The 18,839-nt window shown below is 46.3% G+C and overlaps 3 protein-coding genes and 1 long non-coding RNA gene across 21 annotated transcripts; 1 reads left to right on the top strand and 3 right to left on the bottom strand.

Annotated features, from left to right (window-relative positions):
• Positions 1–3,192: 3,192 nt before the first annotated feature.
• LOC120700484 (paired amphipathic helix protein Sin3-like 4) lies at positions 3,193–8,592 on the bottom strand. Of its 3 annotated transcripts, none has more exons than XM_039984742.1 (16): positions 8,431–8,592; positions 7,925–8,158; positions 7,657–7,837; positions 7,272–7,578; positions 6,912–7,106; positions 6,455–6,609; positions 6,228–6,379; positions 5,988–6,094; positions 5,629–5,889; positions 5,136–5,500; positions 4,641–5,006; positions 4,305–4,399; positions 4,118–4,256; positions 3,863–3,973; positions 3,563–3,678; positions 3,193–3,465 (listed from the first exon to the last, which is right to left on the bottom strand). In XM_039984742.1, exons 5-16 carry the CDS (start codon positions 7,096–7,098, stop codon positions 3,396–3,398), a joined length of 2,124 nt encoding a protein of 707 aa, XP_039840676.1. In that variant the 5' UTR covers positions 7,099–7,106; positions 7,272–7,578; positions 7,657–7,837; positions 7,925–8,158; positions 8,431–8,592; the 3' UTR covers positions 3,193–3,395. The 3 variants fall into 3 exon arrangements, with proteins under 3 accessions (XP_039840676.1, XP_039840675.1, XP_039840677.1); XM_039984741.1 differs by having other exon boundaries at positions 7,925–8,153; XM_039984743.1 differs by having other exon boundaries at positions 7,925–8,088.
• Positions 8,593–10,419: 1,827 nt separating this feature from the next.
• Positions 10,420–16,902, top strand: LOC120700482. 16 transcript variants are annotated; one of them, XR_005685901.1, is made up of 13 exons: positions 10,421–10,664; positions 10,762–10,876; positions 10,975–11,069; positions 12,170–12,243; positions 12,486–12,580; positions 12,978–13,049; positions 13,526–13,587; positions 13,670–13,880; positions 13,992–14,220; positions 14,301–14,451; positions 15,822–16,394; positions 16,481–16,666; positions 16,757–16,902. It is a non-coding gene; the product is annotated as an uncharacterized LOC120700482 (long non-coding RNA). The 16 variants fall into 16 exon arrangements; XR_005685914.1 differs by lacking the exon at positions 16,757–16,902 and having other exon boundaries at positions 10,420–10,664; positions 13,517–13,587; positions 13,659–13,880; positions 16,481–16,621; XR_005685916.1 differs by lacking the exon at positions 16,757–16,902 and having other exon boundaries at positions 10,421–10,628; positions 10,768–10,876; positions 16,481–16,621.
• Positions 13,058–15,518, bottom strand: LOC120700481 (AAA-ATPase At3g50940-like). Its single transcript, XM_039984740.1, has 2 exons — positions 13,966–15,518; positions 13,058–13,846 (listed from the first exon to the last, which is right to left on the bottom strand). Exons 1-2 carry the CDS (start codon positions 14,971–14,973, stop codon positions 13,454–13,456), a joined length of 1,401 nt encoding a protein of 466 aa, XP_039840674.1. The 5' UTR covers positions 14,974–15,518; the 3' UTR covers positions 13,058–13,453.
• On the bottom strand, positions 15,700–17,449 carry LOC120700479 (AAA-ATPase At3g50940-like). The gene is made up of 2 exons (XM_039984739.1): positions 16,403–17,449; positions 15,700–16,276 (listed from the first exon to the last, which is right to left on the bottom strand). Exons 1-2 carry the CDS (start codon positions 17,387–17,389, stop codon positions 15,845–15,847), a joined length of 1,419 nt encoding a protein of 472 aa, XP_039840673.1. The 5' UTR covers positions 17,390–17,449; the 3' UTR covers positions 15,700–15,844.
• Between the last annotated feature and the right edge of the window lie 1,390 nt (positions 17,450–18,839).

Below are 18,839 nucleotides of genomic sequence, written 5' to 3'. Positions count from 1 at the left end.
TTGAGGTGTGCTCTGCCGCCGCGGCACGCGGTGCAGCCCTTTCCAGGTCTCACTGTAGACCGTGTATTACCAAGGTACACAGTGCAGCCGCCTGCGCCGCATCCGCGCAGAGCCATCTGCCGCATTAAATGGATACGACGACACGTCACTTTTCCATCATGCCGCCTACGCCGCAAGCTACACGGCCGTTCAGCTACGCTGCAGGCAACGCCGCACGCTACACCCTGGCGCCGTTTCGACAAGACAGGGCAAAGCACGCCGGTCGGAAGATTCCCACGGACAAACCAGGGAAATCCGGGGATGAGATCTCCTTGACCTGCAACGCCATAATGTATGGACAGTACGTTATCTTATACTACATCGTTTGGGGGCCATCTGTCGGTGACCCAACGGCCATGTACGCGCCTCCCTTGAGATATAAAAGGAAGGTGCTCGCTACACAGGACAGGCTCTCTCGGGCACACACAGACGCACGCTGGACTCAGCTCCAAGCTCTTCCAGACTCAAGCAATACAACACACAGTGGACGTAGGGTATTACGCTCTGGCGGCCCGAACCACTCTAACCCGCTGTGTTCATCATGTTCCTGAGCGAGATCGAACTAGTCCTAACTAACCCCCGAGTACTCACCCTCTGGGCTTAGGCGGGTGCATTCCGCCACCCGGCTGTGGTTTGCCACACCACGACAAGGTTCATCTAATTTTGATTCTATGGGTGTTGATTTTTTGAGAGAAGTGATTCTGTAGCTGAAAATAATTCTCTTTGATTATCTAGTATATACTTTTAATTAAAATTAGGATCAGGAATCACTTCATAGAATTATAAGCTACTTTTTTCAGCTCCCAACCTCTTAGTTCATTTCACAGAATCATTAGAGAACAACTTCTTTCTGAAAAAATTATTTGGTAGAGCTCCTAGAGCCGATTTAGGTAGAGCTCTTGCTGGATTCAGTGGAGAATCAGCTCTAGGAGCAAGAACAAACACACCCTAAAGAAGTGCAGGGAATATGGCCCTATTAGGCCATAGTTTGTGAGTTTGGTGATTGTGTGACAACATAATCAATGGGACTAACAATGCTTGTGAGCTCATATTTGTAGGATTTCAAGGCCCCACTGATGTAGGCCAAACCATAGCCAAGATGTTCAATTCGCTGTCAAGGTGTCCAAATCGTGAAAAAACAGAGAGCCGAGATGAGTTGGACAAGTATTACCAGAAATCAGGCGACTGATTAAACCGACTATATAGAAAAGCAACGGGTCGGTGCATTGAAAGAAGATAAGGCAATTGAAGCTAAGAAAACCCGATAGGACTGGTTAAACCTACGATGTAAACAGAAGACATCGATGCAATGATAGTAGCATTGTCCAGAGAGCATGTCAAGTAGCAGAAGAGTTCGGGAAAAACCCTTAAGCACCGGTTGAACCAACAATGGTCGGATGGAGTATCGGTGCAATGATGCAAGTAGAAGCTGGTGTGTCAGAACGGGGACCAACAGCCATACGTGGCTGAACAGGGTGACTGGTTAAATCAACACCCACCAGGCAGAGCGCGGTTCAACTGACCCTACTGCACCTTTACTAACCGCCGGAGCAATGGCTCTATGGAGTTGTTGGAATATATAAACCTCCTTCTCTCTCGCGCGCGCCCATTTGAGGTTGCTGGAGTTCAAAGAAGTTACATACACACCAGAAAATATTTCCAAGCCACATTGAGCTTGTAATCACATCTATAGGTTTTAGCACAAGCTTTGTAAGTGCTAATGCTAGGTTAGCTCTTAAGAGAGTGAGAGAGCAAGATGTTGGTGCCTTGTGGGTTGGTTCTAGAGTGGATCACACTTGTATTCTCGGTGTGCCGGCCCCTTGGAGTCATGGAGACTCGCCGGAAAGTCTTCGACCCTCTAGCTTGGTGTGGAGCAGTGTTCAATGCTTTGTGCGAGGAACGTGGAGATCTCCATCCTTCGTGGAGAAGCACCTTAGTGGAAAAGCGAGATCAAAGTGATCGAGAAACTTTGTGGCAGGTTAAGGTTGTCCTGGAAGAAACTTGGTGGCCGGGAAGCAATACACTTAGTGAGTGATTCAACATCGTGGACTGGGGGTGGCTTAATGCCTACCCATACCACGGGATAAATCCTCACGTCAAGAGTTTGATTTCTCTCATCTCTTTTCGCAACTCTTACTTGCAACTTGTGTATCTTTACATTCTTAGTGTAGTATCTTGCTAGGATTGACTATATGTTGCAAAATTTATTTTGGGATAATGATTTCACACTAATTGAACCATAGGGTAGTAAATGGCCCAAGATTTTGAACTAGAAAATCTAAGGGCCAGACCCCAAAAGAGCCGGGCTCTAATCTTATACAATTTTGAACTAAATAATTTAAGGGTCTTGTTGGGCTGTGAAGAGACCACTAGGGCTATGGCCCATTACCACCCCCATAGATGTATATCTAGATAGCATGATCTAGTTTATGTTTTGTGCAAATTAGTCGAAGCTATAAGTTAAAGTTTCAAATTTGCCTAATTTACCCCTCGCGCTCTTAAGCTACTAACGCCGATTCTTTTTAAGCAGCCATGATGTTACACACCTCCTCCATCCAATCCTTCTCTTCAACCGTATCAAAACTGTATGAATAATTGTTCGAAAATTATTCTTTATTGTTCAAAAGAAAAATTGTACGAACACAAGTACAAGGATCTGTCAGAAACAAAAAAAAAAACGAATGACCTTCTCTTCCCTCCCTGTTTCGGTATGTGGTAAGCGGAAAAACCATCAAAAGACGACAAGAAAAGGCATAAAGCAAGTGTCCAAAAATCGTATATGCCCGGTGAAGCTCTCGCAAAGTATATAAGATGATGCTCTCCCTCCTCCCAAGCTCTATTTCCGGACCTAGTTCAATGTTGCTTCCGTTATGCAATGGAAAATGGGGTGATCCCGGTTCGGAAAATTGGCTGGCCGATTGGCCTCAGCTTCCCTGCTTAGCGCATTCAATCTCTCTACGAGGAAGATAAACAGTAGCGGCCCTTCTTCTTTCTTCTCGTCTTCCGACACCGCTGGTGCTCTCCTCCTCCGACATGATGCATGGCGCGCGAGGAATGGGATTCGGCCATTCCGGTGTTCTGCTCACTCATATATCTCTGTGGGATACGACTACGACTTCTACCAGCTCGTGCATGCCTATTGCAGCCAACAAATTTGCTTTGCTACACTACGTTACTAACCTTGGAGGATTGATAAGATAATCTTCCCATTAGAGGAGACAATAAGTAGAAGACCTTATGGCCTTATGGGCGCTATATGGGCTTTAACACACTACACCCAAGCATATATTTACATGATGGGTTTGGTACAAAAACTTGTGTACAACAGCTATTCTACTACGAGTTCCATCCGGGAGCTACGAGATTAAATCATCTGCGCCAGGCTGAGATATGCTCGCTATACCCGCCTCCAGCTTCCGCTTTTTCCTGCGAGGCAGATACGTATGCATTGCATGTTACAACAGAGAAATAGGCACCTTGCTATCTGGGCGCAGCAAGGATAGTCACTGGTCGATACCCCTACCTTCTCTGAAAATGGTTTTGCATCGGCTTCACAGTGTCGTCGAGAGGCTTGCTACCTTTCTCTCCCTCCTCATGATGATCTTGCTCCAGTGATCCATTTGTTGGACGAGTCGGAGACTGAACAGGGGTGAGGACAGATACATATAGCAATTAGTAAGTTGGATATCTCGAGCGCAATCATGTACCGCAAATTATGTTCTCTTTCAAAAGAAAAAACAAAGATCTTCAGCTAATTATGTCCTGATGAACTGGGTCGAAAATGAGGGTTGGACAAGACATCAGAAAGGACTCTGAGACTTACGCTTCTTGCATGTTGATGGCGGGATATATATTTGGATGGGTCTAGTCCTTTCATTCCCTCACGGGGCTGAAGAAGCGAGCTGTCTTCAGCACCTGGACAAATTTTGCAGAGCTGGAGGACAAACTAACTGGATCAGGCAAGCAGAAGTTCTAATGGTTTAAAGGCACGTCAACCCAACAAATTAACAAACATCTAAACACCCCTAAGCGAGGCAGACAGCATAGCTAATGTTCATCACACCCTAATTCAGATTACCTGCTTGATAACTCGGCCCATCACCTCGTTTAGAGTAAAGAGTACATATGATTTCGGCCCAAGGAAAGCCAGGCAGTACTTCTCAAAGCTCGAACTGTTAGTAGAGCCTGTTAGTAGGTTAAAGAGTTCCTCCTTAAACCTGCAGGAATCAATAGAAAGGAAAAAATGAAGTTAGAACTACATTTACCCTGCATATACATCACAAGTGCCTGAACCTCGAGAAGATTTATCCCTCACTTTTGCCGAAAGAACCTTTGCTACTAGTAGTCTCTCACACAAAATCTGTTATACAAGGATAAATAAATAAATAAATAAATTGTAGCATCAAATTATAAAGGCTGGACAGTTTTGTCCAACACAAAACAAAATATGGTGCTGCAGATTGCTTGCAAGCCTAGTTCCTTCATGAAATAAACACTAGTATTGGCATTTAACTGCAGAGTCTTCAATACCAGGTGTTTAATTTAATCTGCTAGCAAAAATAAAAGCATGGTCCATGTAACATGATAAAATGTTGAAATACCTGGTGAAGCCTTAAGAGCACAACCAGAGAACAGCAAGGTATACTGCCGTTCACATCAAGCGGTTCGGCTGGTCTCTTGGAACATGCTAAACTTCCCATTTCAACATTGCAGCCTTCTCTTGATTCATGATGCACTCCAGATTTATTACCCTGATCATAAATACTACTGCCTGGGCACTGAAAACTCAACCCAGCTTCACTGGGATCAGGAACGCTATAACTTGCTGCTCCATTCCCAGGTTCAAGCATGGACCCTAACTCGATGTTTCCGACATCAGGTATGAATTCACCCTCCTCGATCTCTGTCTGACAAGCGTCGTGTATAGAAACAGACCTATTGGCTGTATTTACAGGATATCCACCTCTCTGAAATGAAAAGTACCAGAAAGCAGGTTATATTTTAATCCACAAGCACAAAGTGTTAATGAGGAAAAAAACTTTCTGCAAGATGAAAACTCAAAAAATTTGAAGAACATTATATAGACATGTATATACCATCGAAGATAAAGGAATATTATTAGCACATGAAGACTCAGGGATGCTCTTGAGAAAAATTTTGCCAAGACCACAGTGTTCACAAGCTTGATTGGGGCCTACAGTGCCATTCAATTCTGGTAACTGACAATTAACAGAAACAAATGGTTGAACTAATTTTTTCCAAATCATCATTAGCTTTTGTTCAGGACAGCTTTTGGTGGCACAACGAACCATCTTGTCTATGTCATTGTGGATGTGAAGCTCAATATCTTTAGGTACATTTTCCGAAATCAAACTTGATTGATTGTTGCAAGCAGACGAAAGATGTTTATCCCCATTGTTCAACCTTGCCATATTAATTTCTCTGGCTTCAGCAAGCAAAGCTGCAAGTGAGGCATGGATTAGAACATTGCATGTTAAGAGAAATGTAAAACTCTGATGAGTTGGGGCAACTCAGCTTTAGCAGAACTTAATACTAATCACATGGATTTGCTGGACATAATAATGCTACCTTTTGGGCTCATCCTTCTCTTATCCAATTGTTTGAAGGAGGAGCTTCTATGGTCAAGCGATCTGTGGTAATTATTGGCAATAATACTGAAGCACATTTTATTCAAAGATAACCGTGCCTCTGACAAATCGTCTATCTTCTGATTTAAACGAGAACGTAGAATGACAAGAGCTGTACTGGTATCAGTTTTCTCCCACAGTGCATCAAGCATGTCAAGGCCATGTTCATCATATAATTGTTCAATGCACCTCCTATGTAATGCTTTGCACAGGTCCAAAACGAAAGGAAAGAAACAATCATTAGTCAATTCGAAGAAAAAAAATTACTCCAGATTTTCTGCATGATAAAGCATTCCTTACGAGTTAGATGCTCTTGAATTTTCACAGTGCTGTCAACATTGTCTTGCAGATTTCCAAGAAAGTCGGCGGTTGCTTTGTAGCGCTGCAATAGCATGTCACTCTCAAACCTAATAAAAAAATACATCATTATTCAAAGAGGCACTATAAGACCATTGATCATTCACTATCCCATGAGCAAGCAAAATGTCGTAGATAGCTGGTGAAAGACAAACTGAACCAAATTAACAATTGATTACTTACATGTCATCTTCGCATTTGAAAATATTTTCTTCATAATGATTTTTAGTTCTGAATTTAAAGCAATCCTCCCTCCCAGAGGTAGCAGAAACCAATGTGTTGTTCAGTGTAGACTGCCCCAGCTCGGTCCGGTAACCTGATTTTAGAGTTAAACACTGAGATTGAGAATGACCAAGTAAGAATTTTGTCATAAGTTGAAATGGGAATAGCATGAATTTATAGGAATTTACATTCTTTGGTAGTAGGTAATAGCTAGTAGTGCAAGGTGTGTACATATCAAGGTTCACTTTTGGGGGTAATTCATTTTCTCTTGAGGAACTCCATTCTGGTAAGGGATCAGTCTTGTCTCCCTCGTACTCTTGTGCATAAAGTGATTCTCCATTACCTATCAGAAATACACAAACAGAATTTCAGCCCAATAGGTTAACAAGTGAAAACTACACTCAGGATTGAGTATCCAGCATGAGCTGTGCTTCTATCAACACATTAGAACATATATTGTATATGTATAACAGAAATATCACCAACTTTTCAGAAACCAATATTGATTGTGCTCAGATAAGGATTATGTATCAAATGGGGTGTACCCCCCTTTATATTGTTTCGGAAATAGGGGATACCGATAGAAATTGGAACATTCAAAGTGACTGCTTTTCTACAGAGCATAAACAACAAGAAAACTGACACCTTTGGTATGTGTTTCAAAGCAATCAAGGATCCTTTGAGTATGTCTCTGCCTGAAATTGTACTCTGTTTCTTCATGGTCTTGATTGTGGGGATGCCCCACTTGAGGTACATTACATTTCATATAAGTTGTTTTTGTTCGGTTACCATCCAAGCTATGATTTGCATCTGGACTTCTGGAGTAAAGCATAAAACTGCCTGCACGTGGAAATTTAGGAATTGATGATAGCATCCCGGATCATAATGGAAAAGGGAACAACATGCAAGACATATAAAAATAAAATTATGAGCCCTAGGGCTTTAGAATATGAGCCACATGTGGTCTGGACCATATAGAAAATAATGAGAAATGCAATGCATTGCCTTGTCAGTAGTAGTCTTTGAACTTCGGTGAGATTGCTCATTTGGTAGAGTCACCCTTGGGCTATCAGACAGAAAATTTTCAAAGATTTGTATGAATTCTGGGCACTGATGCATGGCTCTCGTTACCTACAAACACAAATGATTGTGAAATGAGTTGTCCTTCCAAATCGTTATTAGGAAGAAACCACTGAAAAACAAGCAGCGCCTTTCTGTAAACGTCTTCAACTCCCACGATCTTTGTGACAATAAACTGAGTCAGGGTGGCTATTAAATCGTTGTAATCTTCATCGGATATACAAGGGGACTCCTGCAGACAGAAAGGAAGCATCAAGCTAAATAACAACACCAAGCAAGAACCTAAAAAAGGAGCAACTGTGTATATCACCTTCACTTTCGCAAGGAAAGAGAGTGCATGCTCTAAGCTCTGCTGGCTGTCCTGGTCGTGGAAGGGATCACGCCCAGCCAGAAAGTGATGGAAGCCCTTTAGGACGTGAGTTTGGCCAGCAAACACTTCCAACAGAATTTCTTCGCATTTTTTGGCCGTTGTTCCATCTTCAGTACATGAACTGCAACAGAAGAGGACAGTGTTAGAACATAACCACAATTTTTTTTTAAAAAAAAAGATAAAATAGGACTTGGTGCAAGATGCATACCTTCGTTTAACGATCTCCTGTGATGTCTTGATGAGATCCTTGTATGCATTGTCGCTGAGTATGGACTTAGCAAGGATGAGGAACCCCACAGTCTCCTTACGGTGGTTCTCAAGTGCCCTTTTGTGCAGATCTTCACCACCGGGCTCGCCGGAAGGCGCCATTCCCTGGACCATCCGCAGGCACTTCAGACGCACAAAAGGGTCTACCAGGGCAGCAAACACACAAACATCTGCGCTGCACAAATATCTCGATTGGTGGTATGATCTAGGAGCGCGTATACATACTAAACCCAGCAGCTTATTCCCCTATCTGTCTCTTGGCAATTCCGCGCGAATTCGAGCCCTCGAGGCAGGAACGAGTCCACCACTTATACGGTAAACCCGAGATTCACTCGTGAAGTTGCCACGAGTTGCCCCCCGCGCGAAATCGCACTGCCTTAGCGCGCGCGGGGAGGAATTAAACGCGCCAGATAAGAGACATCGGAGAATTGTTGAAGGCGAACGTACCGGCCGGAGCACCAGGTTGCCGCGGCGAGGCTTGGGGCAGGCGAAGAAGACGAGGGCTACCGGCGGCGCCCTAGCTCAGCTCTCTAGGGCAGGAACCCAAACCACCGGGGTGCGGCACCGGCGATGGCGCGAGGGGAGGGGAGGGAAGGTGCAGAGGCGGACGCGAGGGAAGTGCGTATTTAAGCGCACGCACAAGTTGGCTTTGGGTGCGGGTCCGATTGATGGAGACCGACTAGCTTACCTATTGATGGGCTGGGCCCCACACGCATCGGTAGAACTTCAGGAGTCTTTTGTTTTTTTACCATGTCTCAGAGCAAGTTTACTTATTTCCTCAGCAGCCGGCTGCAACCCGCCATGAAGTGGCACATTTTTTGGTGGGCCCTACAGAAAATTAATACACTGCAACTCATTCGGCCAATACCAGTCACGCGAGAACGTCCGCGCCGGCATTGAGCGGACGCGTCATGAGACGCCCGCATGGTTCTCTCTTCTCGTTTCTCTATGCTCCACGTTGAACACCGTCTGCTTACCGCCTATCATTAAATCTGCTCTCACGCGCAGCATCCATCATCAATCCACGCAAGACCGCGGATCTAGAGTCATGACATATATATTCAAATATTCGAGCACACATTCACCTCTATGGTGATTTTGATGGTGAATAAGATTAAGATTTTAGTCTAAAGAAGTGGGATCTTGAATTCGGATCGATAGCGAAATGGAAAGCTTGCGAGAAAAATTTTGATCAAGAAAACCAAGCTATAATCATAATGGTGGAAGGTGGACATCGGGGAACGGTGGGGATGCTAATCAGAGCAGAGGAGGAAGCTGAAGGAAGTGGATAGCAAGAACGAGTTCGTGTGAGAGTGATCGGAATAAGTGACCGAATTATAGAAACTTCAATGTTTTATGATTTGCCAAATCCGTCACTAGTGTCACAAAGCAAACCCCTCACCTTTGTTCTAACCCCGAACTCTGGGAAAAGCATCTCCACGTGTATATGCGTCCACATGACTTATCTCAACCATCCATTCATCTCACATGATATCCATCCAACCGTTGATTTTTCACCTACCGTGATTCCCCCCAAACTCTAAGAACTTGTTTGGTAGAGCTCCATCTAATTCTGATTTTTTATAGGAGCTAATTCTCTAAGAGAAGTAATTGTGTGGCTAAAACTAATTCTTTTTTATTCTTTAGCATAAACTTTTAAAATTAGGATGGGGATTCACTTCACACAATCACGAGAAGCTACTTTTTTCTGCTCCCAACCTCTAGTTCATTTCATAGAATCACTCTACATAATCAGTAGAGAATCACTTCTGTCTCAAAATTTGTTTGGTGGAGCTCCTACTGGATACAACAGAGAATCAGCTCTGGAAGCTCTGCCAAACGCACCCTAACAATGCTGTTGGAAGGCACTCGAAGAAAAAAAAGGAGAGCAAAATAGATCGCTTACTGAATTGTGGAAGTGAAGAGTCCTGTTTATTTGAGCTTTTAGATAATTTTTTATTGCGAAAAGTCAGAAACTCAAGCAAACAACTAACTTATCACGCAGCTTCTGAAAAGTCAAAAGCTCAAAAAAGCCGAGTTTATATACAATGCTGAAAAGCTCAATTTTATAAAAGTTATTATTGGCATTTCAAAAAAAAACCAACAGTAATTTTTTTTTTAAAAAAACTTCATAAACTGCATCACAAACAAACAGATCCTAAATCACATGGGAGATGGGTATAATTTTCACCGAGAATATTTCTATACTGCTTCATGATTTTGTTCTTAGTAATGTGTATTGCCGTGGAGGAGTTCAAAAGAGTGAATGGCGTTTGGGAGGGTTGTTTCAAAATGGTTTCACTTGAAGCCGTTAAAACGAAAAAGTTGACTTTATCTAACTTCTAGTTTATTTTTATACCAGCTTATAAAATAGTATGTTCATGCAAAATAAGATAAACAGAGGAGGCCGAATCGAACTCGCTTCGCGCTGTCAGGCCCGCAAAAAGCCCAGTTTAATGGAACGCAGCCCGCCAGCTCCCACCTCCCAGTGTACCACTGGGCCTGTCGACGGCGTCCGGCTCTTCGCCGGCGAAGAACGCTCCCGGCCCGGCGGCGCCGGCACCCCCGCTATCCACGTTGGTCTGAGTTATCGTGTCAGCGTATCTCCATTCTCCTCCCCTCGCCGCAATGTCACCGGTGGGAAGGTATCTCAGGCGTCGCATCTGATTCCGGGTTTGGAGGTTGGGATCAGACCACCGCTCCCCCCGGAATTCCCTCCCCCCCACCCCCCCTCCCCCAACCCCAAGTGATTTCGGTTGACTTCCGCTACTGTGTCAGTTGCAGAGCTTCGACGCTGGTGATGAGTGATTTGGGGATTAAAGTTGCGCCTGCAGGGTGATGAAGTATGCCTGTCTTGACTAGCTCAACTGCTGCCAAGGATCAGATAACTGCGGTAAGACTATGGGATCCTACTACTTACCTTGTCAATTGAGGCCCTGATGAACTGTTCAGTCACAAGATGAGAACATTTCTCCCCTTCCCCTTTTTCAGATTGTTGTTTGGACACTGAGAAAGTAGGATAGCGGTTTTGTGTAATAGCTAGCTTCATAAACAACATTGGCGCAAATGTTGTTCATGTGCAGACGGTAAGCTGATGAGATTGTGCTTCTCTGCTTCTGTAGATTGCATTTATTCATATCCATTTTCAAATTGTTCGTACCAATAACACATCAGCAATGTTTTCAAATTTCACATTCTTTCATGTCTCTTAAATCTGTTAGTTATTCGGAAAATAATTTGTTGGCCCCTACAATTTGTGTCATGGTCACACATAATGGCAATACATCATGAATTCCTGACAAAACCTGCAACCAGCAATTAATTCGAGAAAAAAAAAGAAGATCCTGGTGTTCTTTGCTTATGCATATCACTAAATGAGGCTAAATTATACACAGCTTAAGCCTAAACACAACACTCCCTTTTGCTGTATTCTGCATTTTGATATGTTTCACAGGAAATACCTTCTTGTTTCACAGTAAAAGTGTTTACCGCTTTTGTTTTATGGTAGCATACAATGATACTATAAAGCTTGTGAAAGCAAAACTGTTTTCTGTCAAGTACATTGCTTGGATGAAATTTGTTTTCTATATGCATAAGTACTTTCCTATATTGTAAATATCTTGTCAAAGCGGGATACGCTGTCAGTATTCTCTAACTTTGACACTGGTATGTATGATACCATGTCGATTGGTCATATGGAAAAGGTAGGATTAGTTTTTTTATAAATAAATGCTACCAAAATATTACAGTTTTAAAAGTTCTGCTTACATATGATATCTTTTTTGATGCAATACATTATGATATTTAAAACTGTTAGTCAGAGATATACCTTGAAGACTGGAATTTTAAAAAATGCCATAAACATATAAATGAAAGTAGTGGCTATGTGAAGATTTTGGTTAGAGATTCTGTACCCAGTTACACCTGTTGCATACTTGCATTGCCTTGTAGGTTGTGTGTCACATGCTGATTTCAAGTAATACTATGTGGAAGAAACATTTTCAACTGATTCAAATTATCACAGAAGTTCAGATAACTTAAATCAGTGTGCCATTTCACTTTATGGTCCTATTTGTTGTAACATGGATTTTCAAACAAAAAAATTGTTGTAACATGCAAATTTTGCATGGATACAAGTGTATCACAAGTTTGTTGCCTGAACATTTTTTGTCTAATTTATGAGCAGGAGGAAGGACCACAAGAAAGAAGGAAGGTGAAGCTACATGCTGGGGACTGATGTATTTGACACGCCGTTGATGGGTACAGATAATACCCTCTCGAATCTTTAACAGTCCCATTGGAAAGGGTATATTAGAGTTGTTGCGCGTGCTTAGATAAAATGTAAATTCCTAGTAACAGCTTCATTTTCTTATCATTAGTCCTTGTAATTTCTGGCTGTTTTATGTTTAGAGTTCACCAGTTTATGCCGTTACCAATAAATTGCTGTTGATTCTATTTGGCCTCTTTCCTGCTGTGTGATGTTTTCTGGTTGGACCGTGCAGCTTAAGATACAGTAAGATGGCGATTCCTGCTCCTGGTAGATGGTAAATCTGTATGTCATTTGAATCGGTTCTGACTTCTGACAAAGGTTGATACAGTAAGATGATGGTTCCTGCTCCTGGTACATGTTGAAATATTTGTTTCTGCACACTCTATGTTTGCAGTTTCCAATGCAGTCCACTTTATAGGACACTAGGTGCAATTCAAAGCTTCTGTTATTTATGCATAATGCTGTGTTGCTTTCGCGAAAATACAAATACAATTGGGGAGGGCCAAAGTCTGGATTAGCCAGGTAGATTAGAATGGGCGCATGGCCCTGCAGTACTATCTACCAGAAATATTTTCCACAGGACTCAAATTACCACAGAAGTTCAGACGACTTAAATCAATATACCATTTTACTTGATGCTCCTATATGCTGTAACCTGCAATGAATGTTTACAAGTGTATCACAAGCTCGCTACATAAACATGTTTTGTCTACTTTTTGAGTAGGAGGTAGGACTACAAGAAAGAAGTAAGGTGAAAATACAGCTGGAGGCTGATGTGTTTGACATGCCCTTGAAGGTATGGAAAATATCCTTCCAAATCTTAGCTTAACAATCCCATTGGGAACAGTATATTAGAGTTGATACACATGCTTGAATAACAAGAAACAATGTCAAGAAATCGTAAAATAACATTGCAGACTCTGTTATTTATTTTTCTCTTCTCTGAACTGAGATAAATTTCCATTACAATGTCAAGAATCATAAATTAACTGTTAAGAATGGTGGTACAGTTGCACCGTATTACTACAAAAAAGGCACTCCATAACTTTCAGTAGTCAACAATAATACTCTTGGCTAATACTACCTCATTTACATTGCACACAAAATTTCAAACCATCACTGTGCGGTTTCTGACTTTCTTTAATCCCTCTTTTGCTCTGTATTTCGTGAGACATTGGTCTCTCTGCCACATTTCTTCATCTATTCATTTCCATTCTCATTTGCAGCCTTGCTCTCACTAATTTCTTTCCTCTTTGCTTTGAGGAACTCAAGGAGATCCTGGAGCACAACATCACTGTTCTCGTTCCTCATTAGAAGCTCAGCAACCTCTGCAGGTGAGACCATTACCTCCTCTATCAGCTGTTCAATTTCTGGGTACATGGCATGATTTTCAACCGAGTGGTAGTTCCTTGCCAGAATCCGGAACGACTCTGCAGTGCAGTACCCCATGTGGATGTGCATGTCCATCCTGCCAGGCCGCAGTAATGCTGGGTCAAGCCGCTCCCTGTAATTAGTGGTGAAAACGATGATCCTCTCCTCCCCGCTTGTCGACCAGAGACCGTCAACGAAGTTGAGCAGCCCAGATAGCGTCACCTGTTCGACAAAATTACCAGCAGCATTGGTAATGGTAAGAAAGCTGTCCAGTCAACAAATGCAGGGTGCTTATCACATAGTACTTGGCTACAATTCTAACTGATGGAGTAACATCTGACCTTGTCATCGTTTTCTTCTCCTGCAGAACTGGACCTGGCACGCTTCTCACCGTCTTCCCGCTGCTGCAGCTCAATGCTACAGTCAATGTCTTCAACCACAAGGATGGATCGGTTGCTCATCCCGACAAGAAGCCTCCGGAGGTCCGAGTTGCATTTGACCTCGGTCAGCTCAAGATCATATATGTCAAACTTGAGGTAATTCGCCATTGCGGCGATCAGGCTTGACTTGCCGGTCCCAGGTGGCCCGTAGAGCAGGTAACCTCGCTTCCATGCCCTGCCGATCCTCCTGTAGTAGTCTTTCCTCTTGACGAACCTCTCAAGGTCATCCATGACAGACCGTTTCAGCTTCTTGTCCATGGCGAGCGTGTCGAAGGTAGACGGGTGGCGGAGGTCGACGGCTGTCCAGGCGTCGTACTCGATCATGTGCATCTTGAGGCTCCGGTGCTGGTCCTTCATGGCCTTGGCCGTGGCGACGATGTGCGGGAGGTACGATTTGAGTGCCTTGTCCTTGTGCTTCTTGTGGAAGCTGACCTCGAACGACTTGATCTCGAGACGGCCCCTGGTTTTGGCGCCGGTGCCAGCGGTGCCCGCGGCCCTGGAGGCGGCGGTGGCGCTGGGGGTGTTGTCCCGGGAGACGAGGTTCCAGGTGTACTCGACGCCGTCATGGACGTCGACCATCTCCTCGCCTTGCTCCATGCCGACCATGATCCCCTGCGCCTCGTCGACGCGGCTGACGCGGAGGCGCGGCATGTCGGTGCTGATCCGGGCGGCGAGGTAGGTGCGCGCGGCGTCGTAGATCTGGTTGGCGGAGAGGCCCTCGGCCTCGTCGATCACCACCGTGTGGCGCGAGGAGACGCGGGACCGGAGGTAGCGCCCGGCGGCGTACAGCAGGTCGCGGACCTCGTAGGGGACCAGCTCGCTCACGACGCTGCGCACCACCATGGCCGTCGCCGCCACGGACGCCGCCGCGGTGATGTACTTCTCGTAACTCCCGCTCGAGGACGACATCGCGCGTCGTGGTATGTAGCCGTGGAGCGGCGGCTGGCTGCTGCGCCGATGCTCCTGTGTCCCAGGGCGGTCGTCGTCGGGTGATCTCGCTGTTGGTTACGCGGCTGGTGGCGACGGTGGCATCGGGGCGCGCTTGGCTTTGGAGGGCGGGAGGCGGCTGCGCGGTTGAAACAGAGGTGAAGCTATCTAGTCTAGAGTATCTAGGGCAGGGCATCGTTGGATGGGTGTGATAGGTTTGCAAACGCGGCGCCCCCGTTTGTGCTGGAGCAGAATAGCTTTTTTCTTCCGGGGCAAGAAGATGAGAAGAGTATAGAAAGGACAAGAGACGGCCTCACGGGTGGGTTTTGGGAGGGGTTAACAAAATTGGAACTCGTCGTGTGGTGGACGGAGACAAATGGGGTAAGACTATAGTAAGATGTAAGAGGAGGAATCAGGAAAGGCCCATGGGCCATGCATCCTAGAAGCCCATCACTTACGGCGGTTCGTTTCTGGCCCAAACTTCCGTGACAACACCAGTACTGCTTGATTTGTCTGCTAAGGGAGGGCACAAGCAGACGCAATTTCAATATTCGTGCAAGTTGGGGTAGTACCCTGAATTATCTTAGCAAAGTTTTGACACTGCTGCGTATTCAAAATGTCTGCTGCTGAGAAAGTACTTGCAGAATTCTGCAGGTGTACAATGTTAGGAACCAGTGCCTTTCATCGCTCCGAAAGCACAATGTTTTAAATACTCGAACAATCACATATTTCCCACTGTTTCTCTTTCAAAAAATAACATAACATATTTGCCGTTGTTCATGGTTAGTGTTGACACCCACTTCTAATTCCCGTCTTCTGTTTTTTTACAGAAATTGGCTAGTGGTTTCCTATTTTAGTCATCGTCTCCGTCATCTTGCTCCTCATCCTGCTGGTTATTTGCACTGATGTGTTCGGTATTTATCACACTGCTGGCATCATTCGATTTTGACTTCAGGACGTCAACAAGATCATGGAGCGCGACATCAGCGTCATCATTCCTCATCAGAACCTCAGCAACCTCTGCAGCGGTCACCATCACCTCATCGATCAGCTTCTCGATCTCCGGATACATGGCATGGTAGTCGATCAAGTGGTAGTTTTTGGCAAGGATCCGGAACGACTCAGGGGTGCAGTAGCCCATGTAGATGTGCATGTCCATCCTGCCAGGCCGCAGCAGCGCCGGGTCAAGCCGCTCCTTGTAATTGGTCGTGAACACGATGATCCTCTCCTCCCCGCCCGCAGACCACAGCCCATCAACAAAGTTGAGCAGTCCAGAAAGTGTCACCTGTGTGGAACATTCAGATTCTCGTCAGCATATCAGAATATAGCCAAGGAAGAAGTTATGGAACGAAGAAGAAAAGGTGTTAACTTATCAACACATGATGCGCTGATCTGACTCCAAAGTACTCACCCTGTCTCGTCCCTTTTCTTTTTCTTGGTCTGAAGAATCTGAATTGATGTCTTCCTCGCCCCCCTCCCGCTGCTGCAGTTTGATGGTGCAGTCGATATCCTCAACCACGAGAATTGATCGGCTGCTAATGCCGACAAGGAGCCTCATGAGGTACGAGTTGCTCTCGACCGCAGTCAGCTCGAGATCATAGATGTCGAACCTGAGATGGTTGGCCATAGCCGCGATCAGGCTGGACTTGCCGGTCCCAGGTGGGCCGTAGAGCAGGTAACCCCGCTTCCATGCCTTGCCGATCCTCTTATAGTAATCCTTCCTCTTGACGAACCTGTTGAGGTCATCGACGATGGACTGCTTCAGCTTGAGGTCCATGGCAAGCGTGTCGAAGGTCGATGGGTGGTGGAGGTCCATCGGAGACCAGACGTCCAAGACCTCGTTCATGTGTATCTGGAGGGCTCTCTCCTGCTGCATCAGGGCCTTGGCCGTGGCCACGATGAACGGGAGGTACGCGTTGAGGGCTTTCTCCTTGTGCTTCTTGTGGAAGGTCACCTCGAAGGAGTGGGCCTCGAGCTGCTTGCCATTGCCGCCGTGGCCGCCAGAGTCGCCTGTGGGGACGCTGTGGTAGATGTGGCACCACCTGAACTCGACGCCGTCGTACACGTCGACCATCTCCTCGCCGTCCGCCAGGGCGACCGTCATCTCCTCGTCTTCGTCCACGCTGCTGACGCACAGGTGCTGCTGCGCCCTTATGTTGGCGTGCCCGGCGAGGTAGATCCTGACGGCTTCATAGACATGGTTGTGGGTGAAGGTGTCGAGCTTCCTCTCGACGGTGATGGTGTGCCGCGAGGACACGCGCGAGCGCAGGTAGCCGGCGCCGGAGCGCAGCGCATTTAGCAACTCGTCGGGCAGCAGCTCGTTCGCCACGCTGCGCACCAGCATGAGGGACGCTGCGGCCGACGCCGCCGCGGCGAGGGCCTTCTCGTGGGATGGCATGGTGTGTGGGACTTCCTCCTTTCTTTGCTAGTGACTGGTGGTATGCGAAGACGAGGCGGAGGGGAGGTGGTGGGTGGAGCTTGCTTGGGTACGGTGGCACGGCATTTATACGCGGGAGTCGAGTGGTGATCAAGTAAGTGATTGGTGACTTGGTCAAAAAAGGGCACACGGATGGCAGACGGTCAGCACACGGCTTGGTCGGAACAAACACCAAACGTTGTCGATGTAGATGGTTCAGAAGGTTAAGCACGAGGCTGATTTTCTGGGTGCTGTACCACAAACTTGGGTGGTCTCTACGGTGTTGAATGTTGATCTCCTTGCGCAATTGGCCTGACCGTATGTACGTCCCTTGGCGTAGAGTGCTATTTTTTTTACGGTTGCACTTGCACAGGGAAGTTTTAGTTTCCCCGACAATTTTAACAAAGTACACAACACACCGGGAAATTACCGATAGAGTGAAATGCACCGGAGGTCCATTAATTTGTAAGGGGATGTCACTTAGGTCCACGAACTCTGAAAATGTATAAACTTTCGGAGTTCGTGGACCTAAGTGTAACACCCTAGGATTATTTTTTGGGTGTTAATCATGGGTTTAGTCACTAATCAGGGTTAACCAAGGTCATTAGCGCTAATCAAGTTGCAAAGTGAATTTGATTTCAGCCGAGTTCGAGCGCGTTTTCTCCATGATTCGAGCTTCAAACCAAGTTGTGCCCAAAAACAAAGTTGTAGATCATCTTGTCCTCTACAACTTCTATTTTGGCCGAAATTCGAGTGCCAATATGGAAATTTGAGTTTTGGGCGGTCGAATTTGAGTCAAAATTCGTCAAACGTAGTTACTGTTCACCCCTGTGCTCCACTGTGCTCGCGCGCCGCCCATACCGGCGACTGTGCCCGGCGGCGAGTCCCTCCCCGCGTCGACCGTCGCGTCGCTTGACCGCCACCCGCTCGAGTTTATCTCGTCCCAGTGCCGTCTCCAGTTTCTCCTCCCTTTCCTCTTCATCCTCGAGCTTGTGCCGAGCCCGAGCCCGAGCCGAGCTCACCGCCAGCGCCCTCCGGCCAAACCCGCCGCCCCCGCTATGCTTCTCCGCGTCCCAACCCCCGCCACCTCACCCCGCACCCACGCCGCCCCTCCGCGAGCTCGATTGAGCTGCTCCCCGGCCGAATCGGCTTCCCGACCGCCGGTCGCCATTGGAGCTTCGCCGGAGCTCCGCCCTCACACGCCGAGCCCCCACCTCCGGTCCACCTCCGCCCGAATCGAGAGCGTGGTGAGCTTCCCCACGCCTTCCTCATCATCCCCGACCTATTTCCCCTTCCGGTCCGCCGCCGCCCTCGCCGGGACGCAGCCGCGCCGCCATGGCTGCCCTACCTCCGCCGACCGCCCTGCGCGGACTGCGCGCTGCCGCCGCGCGCCTCGGGGCCGCCTAGCCTCCCTGGCCGCGGGAGCGCCCCG

Source organism: Panicum virgatum, chromosome 3K, assembly GCF_016808335.1.
Source record: "Panicum virgatum strain AP13 chromosome 3K, P.virgatum_v5, whole genome shotgun sequence".
Classification (NCBI taxonomy): Eukaryota; Viridiplantae; Streptophyta; class Magnoliopsida; order Poales; family Poaceae; genus Panicum; species Panicum virgatum.
The sequence above is the reverse complement of the archived record's forward strand: the minus strand, read 5'-3'. Positions and strand labels throughout refer to the sequence as shown.

Bases quoted from the DNA above. Each gene is read 5' to 3' on its own strand.
- LOC120700484 (XM_039984742.1), bottom strand. From the start codon at position 7,098: ATGCTTTACTCCAGAAGTCCAGATGCAAATCATAGCTTGGATGGTAAC. The intron at 5,890-5,987 runs GTAAGGAATGCT...ACCTGTGCAAAG, and splicing joins AATTCAAGAGCATCTAACTC to CATTACATAGGAGGTGCATT. The intron at 4,257-4,304 runs GTAAATGTAGTT...TGATTCCTGCAG, and splicing joins ACTTGTGATGTATATGCAGG to GTTTAAGGAGGAACTCTTTA.
- LOC120700481 (XM_039984740.1), bottom strand. From the start codon at position 14,973: ATGTCGTCCTCGAGCGGGAGTTACGAGAAGTACATCACCGCGGCGGCG. The intron at 13,847-13,965 runs GTCAGATGTTAC...TTTGTCGAACAG, and splicing joins GAGAAGAAAACGATGACAAG to GTGACGCTATCTGGGCTGCT.
- LOC120700479 (XM_039984739.1), bottom strand. From the start codon at position 17,389: ATGCCATCCCACGAGAAGGCCCTCGCCGCGGCGGCGTCGGCCGCAGCG. The intron at 16,277-16,402 runs GTGAGTACTTTG...TGTTCCACACAG, and splicing joins AAGAAAAGGGACGAGACAGG to GTGACACTTTCTGGACTGCT.